The sequence below is a fragment of the Heteronotia binoei genome, chromosome 7 (assembly GCF_032191835.1).
Source record: "Heteronotia binoei isolate CCM8104 ecotype False Entrance Well chromosome 7, APGP_CSIRO_Hbin_v1, whole genome shotgun sequence".
NCBI lineage: Eukaryota > Metazoa > Chordata > Lepidosauria > Squamata > Gekkonidae > Heteronotia > Heteronotia binoei.
The window spans coordinates 84,603,642-84,616,973 of NC_083229.1; the positions used below are offsets into that span (position 1 = coordinate 84,603,642).

The window sequence follows — 13,332 nt, forward strand, 5'->3', positions numbered from 1 at the left end:
GTGGCAGTGAATTCCTCATGTTAATCACCCTTTGGGTGAAGAAGTACTTCCTTTTATCCGTTTTAACCTTTCTGCTCAGCAATTTCATGGAATGCCCACGAGTTCTTGTATTGTGAGAAAGGGAGAAAAGTATTTCTTTCTCTACTTTCTCCATCCCATGCATTATCTTGTAAACCTCTATCATGTCACCCCGCAGTCGACGTTTCTCCAAGCTAAAGAGCCCTAAGCGTTTCAACCTTTCTTCATAGGGAAAGTGTTCCAGCCCTTTAATCATTCTAGTTGCCCTTTTCTTTTGCCCTTGTAAGTTATGAAAAAATAAATAAATAACCAAAGTTTCTAAAAAGAGTTCCGTACTTCCATCTCAGGTGTTGCTACAGAAAAAATCTGCCACCTTTCCAGCCTAGGTGTAGTTGTACAAATAATAATGATAAAAAAAATTAGGCGGTGTGGATGGGGAAAATAGGCAATTGCAAATTAGCTCCAAAGAAGGAAAAGTCAGGGACAGCAGATTATGAATTGCATCCAAGAGTAGGTCAGCTAGTGCTCAGACTCAGAGTGCAGTGTAGCACAGATAGTTTACTTTGGTAAAATACTCCATGGAGAAAAAAAAATGAGCAACAGGAGGAAAGTGCAGCAAGGTCCTGGGTGAAAAGCTAAGTAGAAGAGAAGTAGGGAGAAGGGGAAGAATGCAGCTCCCCACCACCACCAATGCAGAGGGCTGACCCACAATAGCTTTCTTATGGCCACAGGTGATGGAATTTTCACACCATTTTGTAATTCTAGAATATTCTGAGATTGGCTCCCACGCAGGCACAAAACCCATCAGTGGGATGCACAGAGACCACAAAGAAGTAATGCATTTGCTTGAGCTCCTTGAGCCCTGCAAGTGCTACCCTCCTCTCCTCTCTGGAGATGCCACAGCTCATGTGGTATAGTAGTTAAGCATGTCAGACTAGTATCTGTGAGACCCAGGTTCTAATTTCCACTTGTGCCATCAAACCTCAGTGGGTGACCTTTGGCCAGTCACATACTCTCAGCCTAGCCTACCTCACAGGGTTGTTATGAAGATAATATGGAGGAGAGGAGAACAATGTAAGCTACTTTAGGCCCCCTTTGGGGAGAGAGGTGGGGAATAAATGACAAATAAACAATAAATGACACTTACCATTAAATCCACTTTCATTGTGAAATCATGCTCTCTAATGTGGCACATAAAATCAGTTTTAATAACTAATGTGTTATCTCCCACATGCTTCATGTTGGCAGCATGATTTATTTATATTTAGAATACTGCCAAGTTGTACCATGTGTTTGTCTTCAATGTTTGCAGCTACTAAAACTTTTGTCATCTCATATACAGGCAATGTATTTTTTTTCTGCCAACATTCTCTCTTTGTATCAAAGCAGAGATAGCAGTAACAACAGCATCACTAGCGATTTCTGCTTCTCCCATTGATAATACTATGAAATCCTGTCATCAAAAGCTCTAATCACTGCAGTGTTCCAAAGGCATTTTGTTATTTAGGAAGAGATATTCAAAAGACATTAGCTGGATATGAGATTGTGAAAAAAAATCCAATTTAGTCAACCAGGATACTTTGCTATATATCACTTAACACAGGTATTCACGTTGAAGGGAAAAAATGGTACTATTCAAATATCAGTGACAGTCGGGGGCCCCTCTAATCTAATCCCTGCTCATGCAAGAAACACAGAGCTAAGAATATAGATGGTAGGATCATATCATTTTCATCAGCTTTTTAAAAATTAGAAAATAAGTAGTATTTATGATAAAACAGTATACTCTTGTATGGTGAAGATGAATGCTGTATGACTCTATTAGTACAGCTGATGTTTATTTCTGTGTGTCTCATTTTTAAATCAACTGTTTAAAATGCTGTACCTGAAAAATGTATGATGTTCAACACAAACTTTCCACAGACGCTTTGCAGCACGATGATTTGGTAATTTAAAACCAATAGTGCTTTCAAACTGCTCAAACTAGAAGAGAGAAAAAACTCATTTATTTTCAATACAAGGTATATAAAATACATAATGACTGAGATTGTTATTTCAGTCATCACTCTAAAGAGGGATTCACATCTGTATAAACATATGACATAAATCTGACTGGGAGACCACTGTTTATTTTGCCAACTTAAGCAAGTAACTGGGAATTTAGTTTTATAGCTGCCCATGAAACCTTGTGAAAGACCAACTTCTGGGATGGATGTAAGAACACTCCTGGTGAACTGTATCATTCCATTAAGGTCACACAAAAGGCAGAATTAATTTAAGAACAGACAAGTTTTACTTGGGATCTCCTAATGTCCTTAATGTTTGTATCCAGTTAACAGTATTTTAAGTCATAACATTCAAAGTGCATCCTGATTTGGGCAAGCATAATGCAAGCAGAAAAAAAACCCTGGAAATACAAATGCCACAATCTTGTTAAAATCAAACTGTTTTGTACTGTACATTTTGTGGAGAATGTCTAGTTTCATAAGTAAATGATTTTACAGGCAGAAACTATTTTAAAATCCATGAAATCTACATTTAATGAATATAACCTTTTTTACCACCTCAATCAATTTTGAGAAAGCTGAAGCTGTTTGCTTATATTCCAATTCAAAACAGAAATACTTTATTTTAGGATATCTGTACTTTACAGTGGTTTTCCCCCTTCATTTTAGCGCTATTACACACCACCACAACCATCACACAAGATAAAACATTATTACTTCTGCATATTTTTATTTAAATACAGACATTTCAAACTACTGATATTAGCAAATTCAGCATGTATCTCACAATGATGGATGCAAGTATTTGGTGCCATCTGTGCTGCGAGAAAAGCCCATTCTCTCTTCTCCCAGCTCTGGGAGATGAGGAATCTCTGCTTCATAATGTATTCTAGCAAAGAGTGAATGATGACAGGATGATACAGTTGCATATATCTGAAAGTTCTAATTAGATGCTGTCTCTTTTTTGCATATATCTCGCTAGGAAATCTTTGTGTAGTAGAAGTTTACACAGTAGGCTGGCCTTGATTGTTCTAACCACCATGGCTTGGATACTGCCAAAATTTCTCCTCACCTCCCCTATCCTACTGCAGCCCCAAAGGCCATCTAAAGCAGGGGATGGGGGATTCTAGGACAAACATGAGTGGGGAGTGAGATGTATGCAGCTGGAGGAGGTTCTGCATGATGGAAACAAAATTCTGCCTGATTTTCATAGAACTAAGGCATATTCTCACTGTCAATTCAGTTTCAGGGAAAACTTGACACTTGAAATGCACACTGAAAATCGAATCCTGAGGAAGGTGGTATGCTTTGTAAGCAATGCAGACTTTTTCTGCCACCGCAATATAACAGATGGACATGTAATTTAGCCCTTATTGAACAAATATGACATCTTGTGAAGCCTAATTCTTACTGAGATTATAAATTCTGCCTGCACCATTTCAAACTGCAAGTGGGGGCTGGCATTACTGAATGCTCCTCCATTTAAAAAGATGGATTAAGTTCCCTTAAAAAAATTACTAAACAGGAGGCCTCCTATCAAATATTTACTATTTTTAACTTGTTAGCAGTAAAAGTAATTGTTTATTGGAAATGAAAGAACTGTAGCTTTATAGCAGTTGTGAACATAACAAATGCAGCTACCAGCTTCTTCGGTGTCTAGACAGTGTAGGCAAGCCCAATCTCATGAGATCTTGGAAGCTAACCAGGAGCAACCTTGGTCAGTACTTGGATGGGATACCACCAAGGAATACCAGGGCCATGACACAGAAGCAGGCAATGGCAAACCAATTCTGCCTTGAAAACCCCACGGGGTCACCATAAAACAGTTGAAGAAGCAGAAGCAACAGTCCAGTGGTTTCATACTACTTGCTATGATCCCTTTCATACCACCAGAGGGCAGACTTTCAACAGTAGTTTGTTACGATTTTATATACCTGAGAAATTAAAATGTCTTCTAATGCTAGCTATTGGCCCCATTTTGGGCAGGAGCTCACTAAAAATTGTATTGTGCTCTTTCTTTTTTACACCCCTTCCCCAAAATTGCTTCTGGGCTCCACTGTTCAAACCCCCATGAGAATTTTGCTGAACTCTAAGATTTTACCAAAACTCAAAGAAATCACGGTCTGGATTAGCAAAAACTTGAAAGGAACCATGTAAATATATTTACCCAAACATAATTATATTCTAATTATCTTTTACTAATTTAACTACTGCTTGTTCTCATTTCATAATACAAACCATAATACAATCTTCAATAACCAATTAAAGTCTCTAAGTAGACAGTGTAGTGTGCTCCAATGTGATGCTGACTCAAGAGTATTACACTGTCTACTTAGAGACTTTAATTTATTAAAGTGTTGGTTATTGAAGTCTGTATTATGATTTGTATTATGAATTGAGAACAAGCAGTAGTTAAATTAGTAAAAGATAATTAGAATATAATTACGTTTGGAACTCTAATATTTGACAAACTTTCTAATATTTTTCCTCACAAAAAATGGGAAAATAACCAAAACATATAAAGCAGACAGATGGAAATTTTCATTATACCACTGTGGCCACATAGGGGAAGTAATTAAAATATAATGGGAGTAAGGTTTTATTATGACAATTATAATTCAAGAAACACTTTAAGGTAGACATTGGGCTGATATAATTTTGTACACCTCTGCTGATGTCAGGGTGCATGGCATATGAAAATGAGTTATGCAAATTAGTTGTGCTAATGAGTTCTGGCATCTCTTTTTCTACAAAATGTCTCCATCCATCATCTATCTATCCATTTATCTATCAATCATCTATCCATCTATTTATCAGAGCTTTATGCTAATAAAGGTTGTTATATATGAGAGCACAAATTACTTGTAACTGCAGCTGCTGCAGAATGTGGCAGCCAGGCTGCTACTGAGGCACTCCATGCTTGGGCTGCGGACGCTGCACTGGTTGCCGGTGGTATACTGGATTCGCTAGAAGGTGCTGGTTATTACCTTCAAAGCCCTATATGGCCGAGGACCTGCTTACCTTAGGGAACGACTCTCCTCACATGTTCCCCAGAGGGTGAGGAACACAAAACTTACTATCGATCCCTGGGCTGAGGGAAGCAAGACTGAAAACAACTTGAGAAATAGCCTTCTCAATCACTGCCTTTCATTGGTGGAACCAACTCCCTGAGGAGGTCAGAGCCTTGCGGGACCTTGCCCAGTTTCACGAGGCCTGCAAGACAATGCTGTTTCAGCTAGCATTTAACTAAATGACAACTACTGCTGAGGTACTAGATCTTAATGGATGTTTAAGACCACTGAATGCCATCATTAAACTGTACTGATATTAGTACCAAATTGTTTTAATTTAATGTTTTAATTTAAATGTTTTTATTGTTGTTTTACCATAAATTGTGAGCTGCCCTGAACCTGCTTCGGCGGGGAGGGCGGGATATGGATCAAATAAACATAAACTGTAGTAGAAAAAGTTATTGGATTCTGGGCCAGCAACAAGATCTAAGAAAAATTACAGCAGTACAGAGATCATAACAGTGATAGTCAGTGGCTTAGGAGTGACATGTGGCTTTTTGATGTGCCACTTGTGACTTTTCTGAGCACTGTCTCCCAGTGTGGTACCTTCACTATATTTTAGGAAAGTAGGCGAGGCCATTGCCTAGTGGGGCTTGTGGTTGCCAAGTGGTTTCAGTCATGAAACTGATGTTATCAGGAATGGGAAAGCTGCAAGCCTCCCTGAGGTTCAGGACTCAGGCCAGAGATAGGAGTAAATATGTTGTTGTTGTTGATGATGATGATGATGATGATGATGATGATGATGATATTGTTGTTAATGGTAATGGTGAATGCAGCTCTCTGATAGACAGACAGACAGACAGACAGACAGACAGACAGACAGATAGATAGATAATTTTATTTATATCCCGCCCTCCCCGCCGGAGCAGGCTCAGGGCGGCTAACATCATTCAAATTCCATTATACAAAGACAAGGTTACATTTAACATTAACATTAAAAATTCTGATAAGTTTAAAATTAATTAATTAAATTGATAAAAGTGCTAATGCTATTTGTTCTTTTATGATGGTGGTAATCATTAGCAATTTCTTTCTTCGTCAGCGAAAGCCAGTCGGAAGAGGAAGGTCTTGCAGGCCCTGCGGAATTGTTCAAGGTCCCGCAGGGCCCGCATTTCCTCTGGAAGTTGGTTCCATAGGCTCGGGGCTACAGAGGAGAAGGCCCGGTTGCAGGTGCATTGCAGCTTCACCTCTCTTGGTCCGGGGGTGGTCAACAAGTTTTTTCCAGCTGACCTCAGTGCTCTCTGGGGTTCATATGGGGAGAGACGGTCCCTAAGGTAGACAGGTCCTCGACCATATAGGGCTTTAAAGGCAATGACCAGCACTTTGTAACGAACCCGGTATATAACTGGCAGCCAGTGCAGCTCGCACAGTCCAGGCTGTATGTGCTCCCATTTAGGGAGCCCCAGCAACAGTCTGGCCGCTGCGTTCTGCACCAGCTGCAGCTTCCGGGTTCGGTACAGAGGCAGCCCCATGTAGAGGGCATTACAATAATCCAGTCTCGAGGTGACCGTTGCGTGAAGTACCATTGCCAGATCTTGGCGCTCTAGGAAGGGAGCCAACTGCCGTGCCCGCCTCAGGTGGAAAAAGGCTGACTTGGCAGTGGCTGCAATCTGGGCCTCCATTGATAATGAAGGCTCCATTGATAATGAAGGCTCCATTGATAATGAAGGCTCTCTGCAGGCCATGGAATGACTACCATTGGAGTAGATTAATGTATCAATACAGTATTATCTCTCTCATACTGCTGAAAAATTGAGCAACCACCATTATAAAGTTTTTGCTGCTTTAGACAGTGTGGTGCACTAGGATCTGAAGGGATCAGTAGACCTACATACAACTAACAGTTTAGTCAGGACATTCATTGGGTATCCTTGAAAAAGTCAATAATCTGGAACCTGACCTACTTTATAGGTGTAATATAAATGTAGAACAGAGGAATTCTGAAACATTATACATACAGAAATAACGTGAATAATATATGGCTTTGTAATTAGATTTAGATGGAGGGAAGGAGCATGAGAAGAAGAATTGTGAGAGCAGCATTCACTGGGTGGGGCCCCCAGACCACCAGCTGCCCCAGCATTCTACCATTTCTTCCCCACTGCCATTTCATCCCCTCTGCCTTTCTGAGAGGGAAAAAAAAAAACAGCACAGAAACAGGAGCAAAGCTCTGCTGCCTATGCAAAATACTGGAGAGTGCTCTAGCTGGGCAAGAGCATTGCCTCTCTTCTTCTAGAGGAGGAAGCACCCTCAGTTCCAGTGGTAAGCAAAAGAGACAGAGAAGGGTAATTACTATGCAATAAATATTTTTAAAGCTGAAACAAAAATGACTAATTTATATAAGAAACCGATGTTTTATATAATATTAATTTTTAAAGCAAAACATAATACTACAGGCATGCGAAGCAATACAAGAAGAATCAGTTTGTGGCAACAAATTATGAAGATGGTGAATTCATAGCTTACCTCCCCTGGTCGGATCTTGATGTAGAAGTTGTTCCTCTTGTATGAAATTTTGAGAACCTTAGGCCAGGCAAACCTGTTTATTCTGAGTCTGTCACGGTATATCAAAAGACCGCTTGCACAAACACCTAACATGATTTCAACTCCTTCAGAATCCTATTAAATAAATCAGTGAAAGAAATGGAATGAAGACTCTCGAAAATGCTTAGTTTTCAAGGTAGTGTTTAGAATTGTGCTGTTTCATTTACATTTTTCACTGTCAACTGCATAATGATGTAAAGCAAATGTGAACTTCGGTAACACCATTTTCAACACTAGTATCAATTTTTCTTTCTCCATCTTTTGAGATGTGGCTCACCATTCTCTGCTAAGGCAGAACACAAACCAGTGACTAGAAGCAGTTTGGGGATAGATGATCCCAACCAGGTGTTAATAATACATAAAGGACTGATCCAGGGATTGAGGTGTCTCCTGTTCTGGATGGGACTGCACTCCCCATAAAGGAGCAGGCTTGTATCTTAGGATGCTGCTGGACCCTGGGTCTCCTCTTAGATACGTAGATGGCAGTGGTGGCCAAATGTTCCTTTTACAGACTGATGAGCCAGCTGCAGACTTTCCTGGGCAAAATGATATTGCCATTGTGGTACACGCCTTGGTAACATCATTCAGGGGTGTCAAACTCATTTGTTATGAGGGCTGGATCTGACATAAAAGAGACCTTGTTGGGCCAAGCCATGTCGGGCTGGGCTGTATGTGTTCCTATTTAAGATTAGGTAGCAGAGATATAAACTTTGTAAAGGACATAGACAAACACAATTAAAGATTTTTTAAAAAACTTTAAAACATGCTTAAAACATTAGTGGTTGTTGGTTTTAAAGGTGCTTTCTTTGTATCTCTCCCATGGGATCCAGGGAACTGTGCAGTGGAAGCTCTAGCTCTTTCCTTCCTTCCCGAGGGGGCCAGGAGGGAGAGGAGCCTCAGTCAATAGAAGGAAGAGAAGCTTGGTTCAGTAGCTCTGCTGTGCGATTGAGAGAGCCTGGCAAAGCAAGCTCTCCCTCCCCCTTTCTTCCCCAAAGGAGGAGCCTTAGCTAATAGAGAAAATAGATGTTTTGCTCTGTAGCTCCTGTGCGATTGAACAAGCCTTGCAAAGCAAGATGTTATGCAGAAGGAAGCAAAAGAGAGGGAGAAGGAAGCAGATGACAGCCAGTTGATCGGGGGCCTGATAGGAGCCCTCTGAGGGCCTGATTTGGCCCCCAGGCCGCATGTTTGACACCCCCTATCTAGATTAAACTACTGCAATGCAGTATAAGTGGAGCTTCCCTTAAAAGAGTATGGTCCTTTACTGACCCTTCTTCTCCGTTGGGTGTCCATATTTAATTGTTTGTGTGTGTGTATGTGTTTGTATTTGTATTTGTATATATAGAGAGATGTTTATATGTGTTTGCATGTTAAGTGCAAAGTTGTTTTTGACTTATGGTTACCCTATGAATTAATGACCTCCAAAACATCCTATTGTTAACAGCCTTGGCTCAGGTCTTGCAGCTGAATGTTCCAGGAGAGGTGATGGTTCATGCTGAAAAAAACAGAACTAGCCCTTTGCTCCACTTCTGAGATGTTTGTATTCAGTTCTATATTCTTAAACTGCTGAGATGAAAGGCTTGTGTCTATAGTGCTTAAGTGGCATTCTATTGTAGACAAATGGGACAAAGACATATAAAGTCTTAGGTCCCATGGAGTTACCTACACAACCATGCTTTCCCACTTTACTATGATAAGCTGTTGGCACAGTTTTGCCCAAGCACTAAAAGTAAACTTTCTCTGAGAGTTTTGTAGATAATGCAATGGTTCTTCCTCCTCTGTGCAGTAGGGGTTGGGCTGCCAGCTTTGGAGATTTTGGGGGTGGAGTCTTATGAGGGATTTTAGCAGGCATAATGCCACAGACTCCACCTTCCAAAGCAGCCATTTTCTCTGGGTGAACTGATCTCTGTTGCCTGGAGATCAGTTGTAATAGTGGGAGGGCTCCAGTCACCACTTGGAGGTTTGCAACCATGGGGCTTTACTGGCACAGCAATATTGTAGATAATCCTAGCATAACGGGCAAAACAGTTTAGACTCTTGGGACTTTCAAATAAATAAACAGCCTATTAATGTTTTTATTCCAATTAAATACTACTTTTAACTAAGAAAAATTAGTATTGTTTTCTCACCTCAATGCATTCAATAAACCGAAGATGTCCTTGATAAAAAAGTAAAAGTAACACACTTTCAAATACAGAGTAGAATGCTACATGGGAAAAATAATCTGACAATAATTCAAATTAGAATTCTGTTCATGATGTATACCTTGGCATGGTGTAGATCTACTCCATACATGGACAGTTTTTTGGCATTTTCCAGGAAATGCATCTCAGCTTCTGCAGGTGTCATTCCCCTGACAAGCATCAATAAGCGTGGGTGAAAATATATTTTTAAAAGAACTGAATGTAGAAAATGTATTTATTATGTATATTAACTTAAATATTGAAAGGTCATAATGATCTTTCATAACATTGTCTACTTTTCGCTTCCCTTAATTGGGAAGTAGGGAGAAAAATTATATAGAAACATTGAACCTACCTGAAGGTTCTTTCTTTTGAGTGGGGGCAAAGTCATCCAGAACTGATTAGGTCACATCTCTGCTCACTCTGATAGAGCTATGTACAGTCTTTCAACGTGTATGGCTCCTTTTGGAGAGGCCTGGGCCTGACCCTCCAGTTATGTCCAAGCCTTTTTGTCATCAAGTTTGCCTTCTCTCAACGTGCTTTGATTCTCGTATCTCCACACTGGCCTTTTACCTTGGCCTTTCTCTTCTGTCTTTTTCTTTTTGTCTTGGGTGGGAAGTGGATGACTTCACTCAAGGGAAAGAACCTTCAGGTAGGTCCAATTGTTTCATTCTCCTTCAGAGGAGGGAAGTCATCCAGAACTGGTTGGCTGTACCCAAGCTGTACATTCAGGTGAGCTCCTTATTCTCTTTTCATGCCTCCACCACCTGTTGAAACACCCTTCTTCTGAAGGTTGCCTCTGCTGAGGCAATCTGATCTATTATGTCTAAGGAATATGATGTCCATGTCACGCTCTGCTTATCTCCACCACTGTTGCGTTGGTGGAAGATGCCACTGTGGTCACTGCTACCCTAGCGGAATGTACAGTTACTCCCTTTGGAGCTTACAGGCCCTTTGCCTCAGAAGGTTTTTTGATGCTTTGTTTAACCCAAGGAGTGATGGTGAACTTAGAAAGCTTCTTTCCTCGGTTCTGCAAGATGTGGGAGACAAAGATTGTGTCTGACCACCAGGCCCCAGCTGTTCTGTCCAAATAAATGTGTGGGGTCTTGCGTACATCTAGCTTATACCATGCCTTTTCCTTTGGATGCTTTGAAATCAGGCAGAATGACAGCAGGGTAACCGGCTGGTTAAGGTGGAAAGGGAAATGTACTTTGGGCATAAAGGAAGGGTCCATCCACAAGGACATTAAATCTTTCAGAGAAATGCAAAGCTCCTTTCCTTAGGAGAGTTCCACTAGCTCCAATACCCTCCTAGTTGATAATAACTAGCTGATGTTACTGCCACCAGGAAGTAACTGACTTTCCATAATAGGAGCCTGAGCTCTGTGGACCTTAGTGATTTGCACAGTGGTTTTATCAGTGCTCTTAAAACATTAAGCAGGCTTCATGTAGGGAACCTAAGCAGGATCAGTAGAGCCAATTGTCTGGCTCCACGATAAATTTCTTAATGTGGTTGTTCACTGATAGGTCTCTGTGTCTCTAATTCCCTAGGCAGAAATTCAGGGCTGCTATCTGCTGTTTAAGGGTGTTAGGGTTGAGGCCTCTCTTCCAGCCCTCAAACAGGAAGGCCAGCATGTCCTTGTACATTGGCCAAATGGGGTCCAGCCCTCTGTCACTGGCCCATCTCCAGAATGTCAACCATGTGTGTATTCGCCTTGTCACAGGTTTCTCAACTGGAGCATGACTTTCATAAACTCCCTTGAAAGTCCCTGCACCTAGAAAGTCCATTCTTTCAATCTCCAGACTCTCAACTGCAGCCACGTCAGGTATGGATAGGGCCCTGGTGTAGCAGATCTGATCCAAATGGTAAAGTCTAAGGAGGCCTTGTTGACATTTCTACCAGGTTCAAGAACCAAGGCCTCCTTGGTCAATAGGGGGGATGAAGATCACCTCTGCCTCCTCTCCCTTGATTCTAGCAGGCATCCTGCGGATCAGAGTGAAGGTGGAAAAGTGTACAGTAGACCTGCAGACTGTGGGAAGGATAGTGCATCCACCCCCTCTGCCCTCAGTTCTTTGTACCGAGACAAATACTTCACTCCATCACTCCAATTCCTTTGTCAGATTGTCTGTTATCGCTATCAGTCTATGCTTGCATTTGGCAATCTACTTCTGAAATGGGAAGAGTGACTACTGAAGTGGTCTGAAATGGAATTGTGCCCAGGGTGCCATGTCTATGGTTGATACCATGTGACCCTGTACTGCAGCGAAGTTCTATGGCATTCTGGGTCCTGATGCAGTCATGAGATCCCTGATCTTTAACTGTTTCTCCTCGGGCTAGAATTGTGCAGAATACCCTGGCTGGAATTGTGCAGATTCTGCCCCCCAGGTGTCCAATTGGCTTTTGTCTGTATTGATGGAAAAAACCATGTGCCTGGAGATGGTCTGCTGCTTTCCCCATGAATTGTGCTGCCGTGTTGCAGCCTGCTGCTCTTATAAAGTTATCATCCAAGTATGGATAAATGTGAACTCCTTCCTGATGGAGGGAAGCCACAAAAGCCACCATAACATTGGTAAACACACTGTGTGTGTGTGCTGAAGACAGCCAAAGGGGAATGCCATGTATTCGTGGTGCTAGCCCTGATAGCAGAAATAGAGGAAATGCAAGGAGTCTGGGTGTATTGGGATATGTAGGTAGGCTTCCAAGAGATCTATGGAGGTCTCAGTCTCGTCACCTTTCCTCCTCATGGTCTCTGACTGTCTTGTTGCTGCTGTGGAGGCAGTTCCCTCCTTAGAGGCCATCGCCGCTAGCTGGCCATCGCCGCTACTGTTGCCCAGGCCCAGTAATTGGCTAACTCCTTTTCTCTCCAATCATTTTTTTTTAAAAAATCTGTTTTGTTTTGCTTAAAGCCTGGAGCAGAAGCAGGAACTCTAGTGTCCTACCAAGTGGCAGAGCTATCCAAAATTGGAGAATCAGGCCTACGTCTCTCCAATAGGAACCATACACTTAAAAAGAATTTGCAGAGCCCTATCAGAGTAAGCAGAGGCATGACCTAACCAGTTCTGAATGACTTTCATTTCCTTATCTTACCTGTGGCTTTTGTGAAGCTCTATTACTTTGTCTTCCAGTTCTTTAGTATGGTTTGGTGCAAAACGAAAATCACTGACATAATCACTTCCATATTCCTCTGGATCATAATCTCCAATTTCTGACTGAACTGTATAGGAGCCCAGCAGCGCTAGTGTAACAAAAGAGCATGGCAGCCGTCCAGAAACTATGTCATCTCTCAACTGCAAGCATAGGTAGTACCTGCAACAGATTTAAAAAAAACAAAAACAAAAGACTATGATGCCATTTATCTGAAAATGTTAAACTGAATTTAATAACAGTAAGCACAATCCTGTAACAGAGCTGATGGATAATTCAGAAATCTAATAAATAAAATAAATAAAAATAAATAACTGCAACACAGATTATAATCTGAGGAGGAATGCAGGAGGAAAAATACAAAACTAT

General features: G+C 41.2%; 1 protein-coding gene across 19 annotated transcripts in view; it reads right to left on the reverse strand.

Moving 5' to 3' along the window:
- Positions 1–13,332, reverse strand: part of EPB41L3 (erythrocyte membrane protein band 4.1 like 3) — a 255,856-nt gene that overhangs the window by 60,030 nt on the left and 182,494 nt on the right. For all 19 annotated transcript variants that reach the window (XM_060243957.1, XM_060243963.1, XM_060243960.1 and 16 more), the window contains 4 exons: positions 12,907–13,125; positions 9,902–9,989; positions 7,562–7,714; positions 1,904–2,001 (listed from right to left, as the gene is read on the reverse strand). In XM_060243957.1, the coding sequence (XP_060099940.1) occupies positions 1,904–2,001; positions 7,562–7,714; positions 9,902–9,989; positions 12,907–13,125 (558 nt within the window). The remainder of the gene's footprint in view (positions 1–1,903; positions 2,002–7,561; positions 7,715–9,901; positions 9,990–12,906; positions 13,126–13,332) is intronic.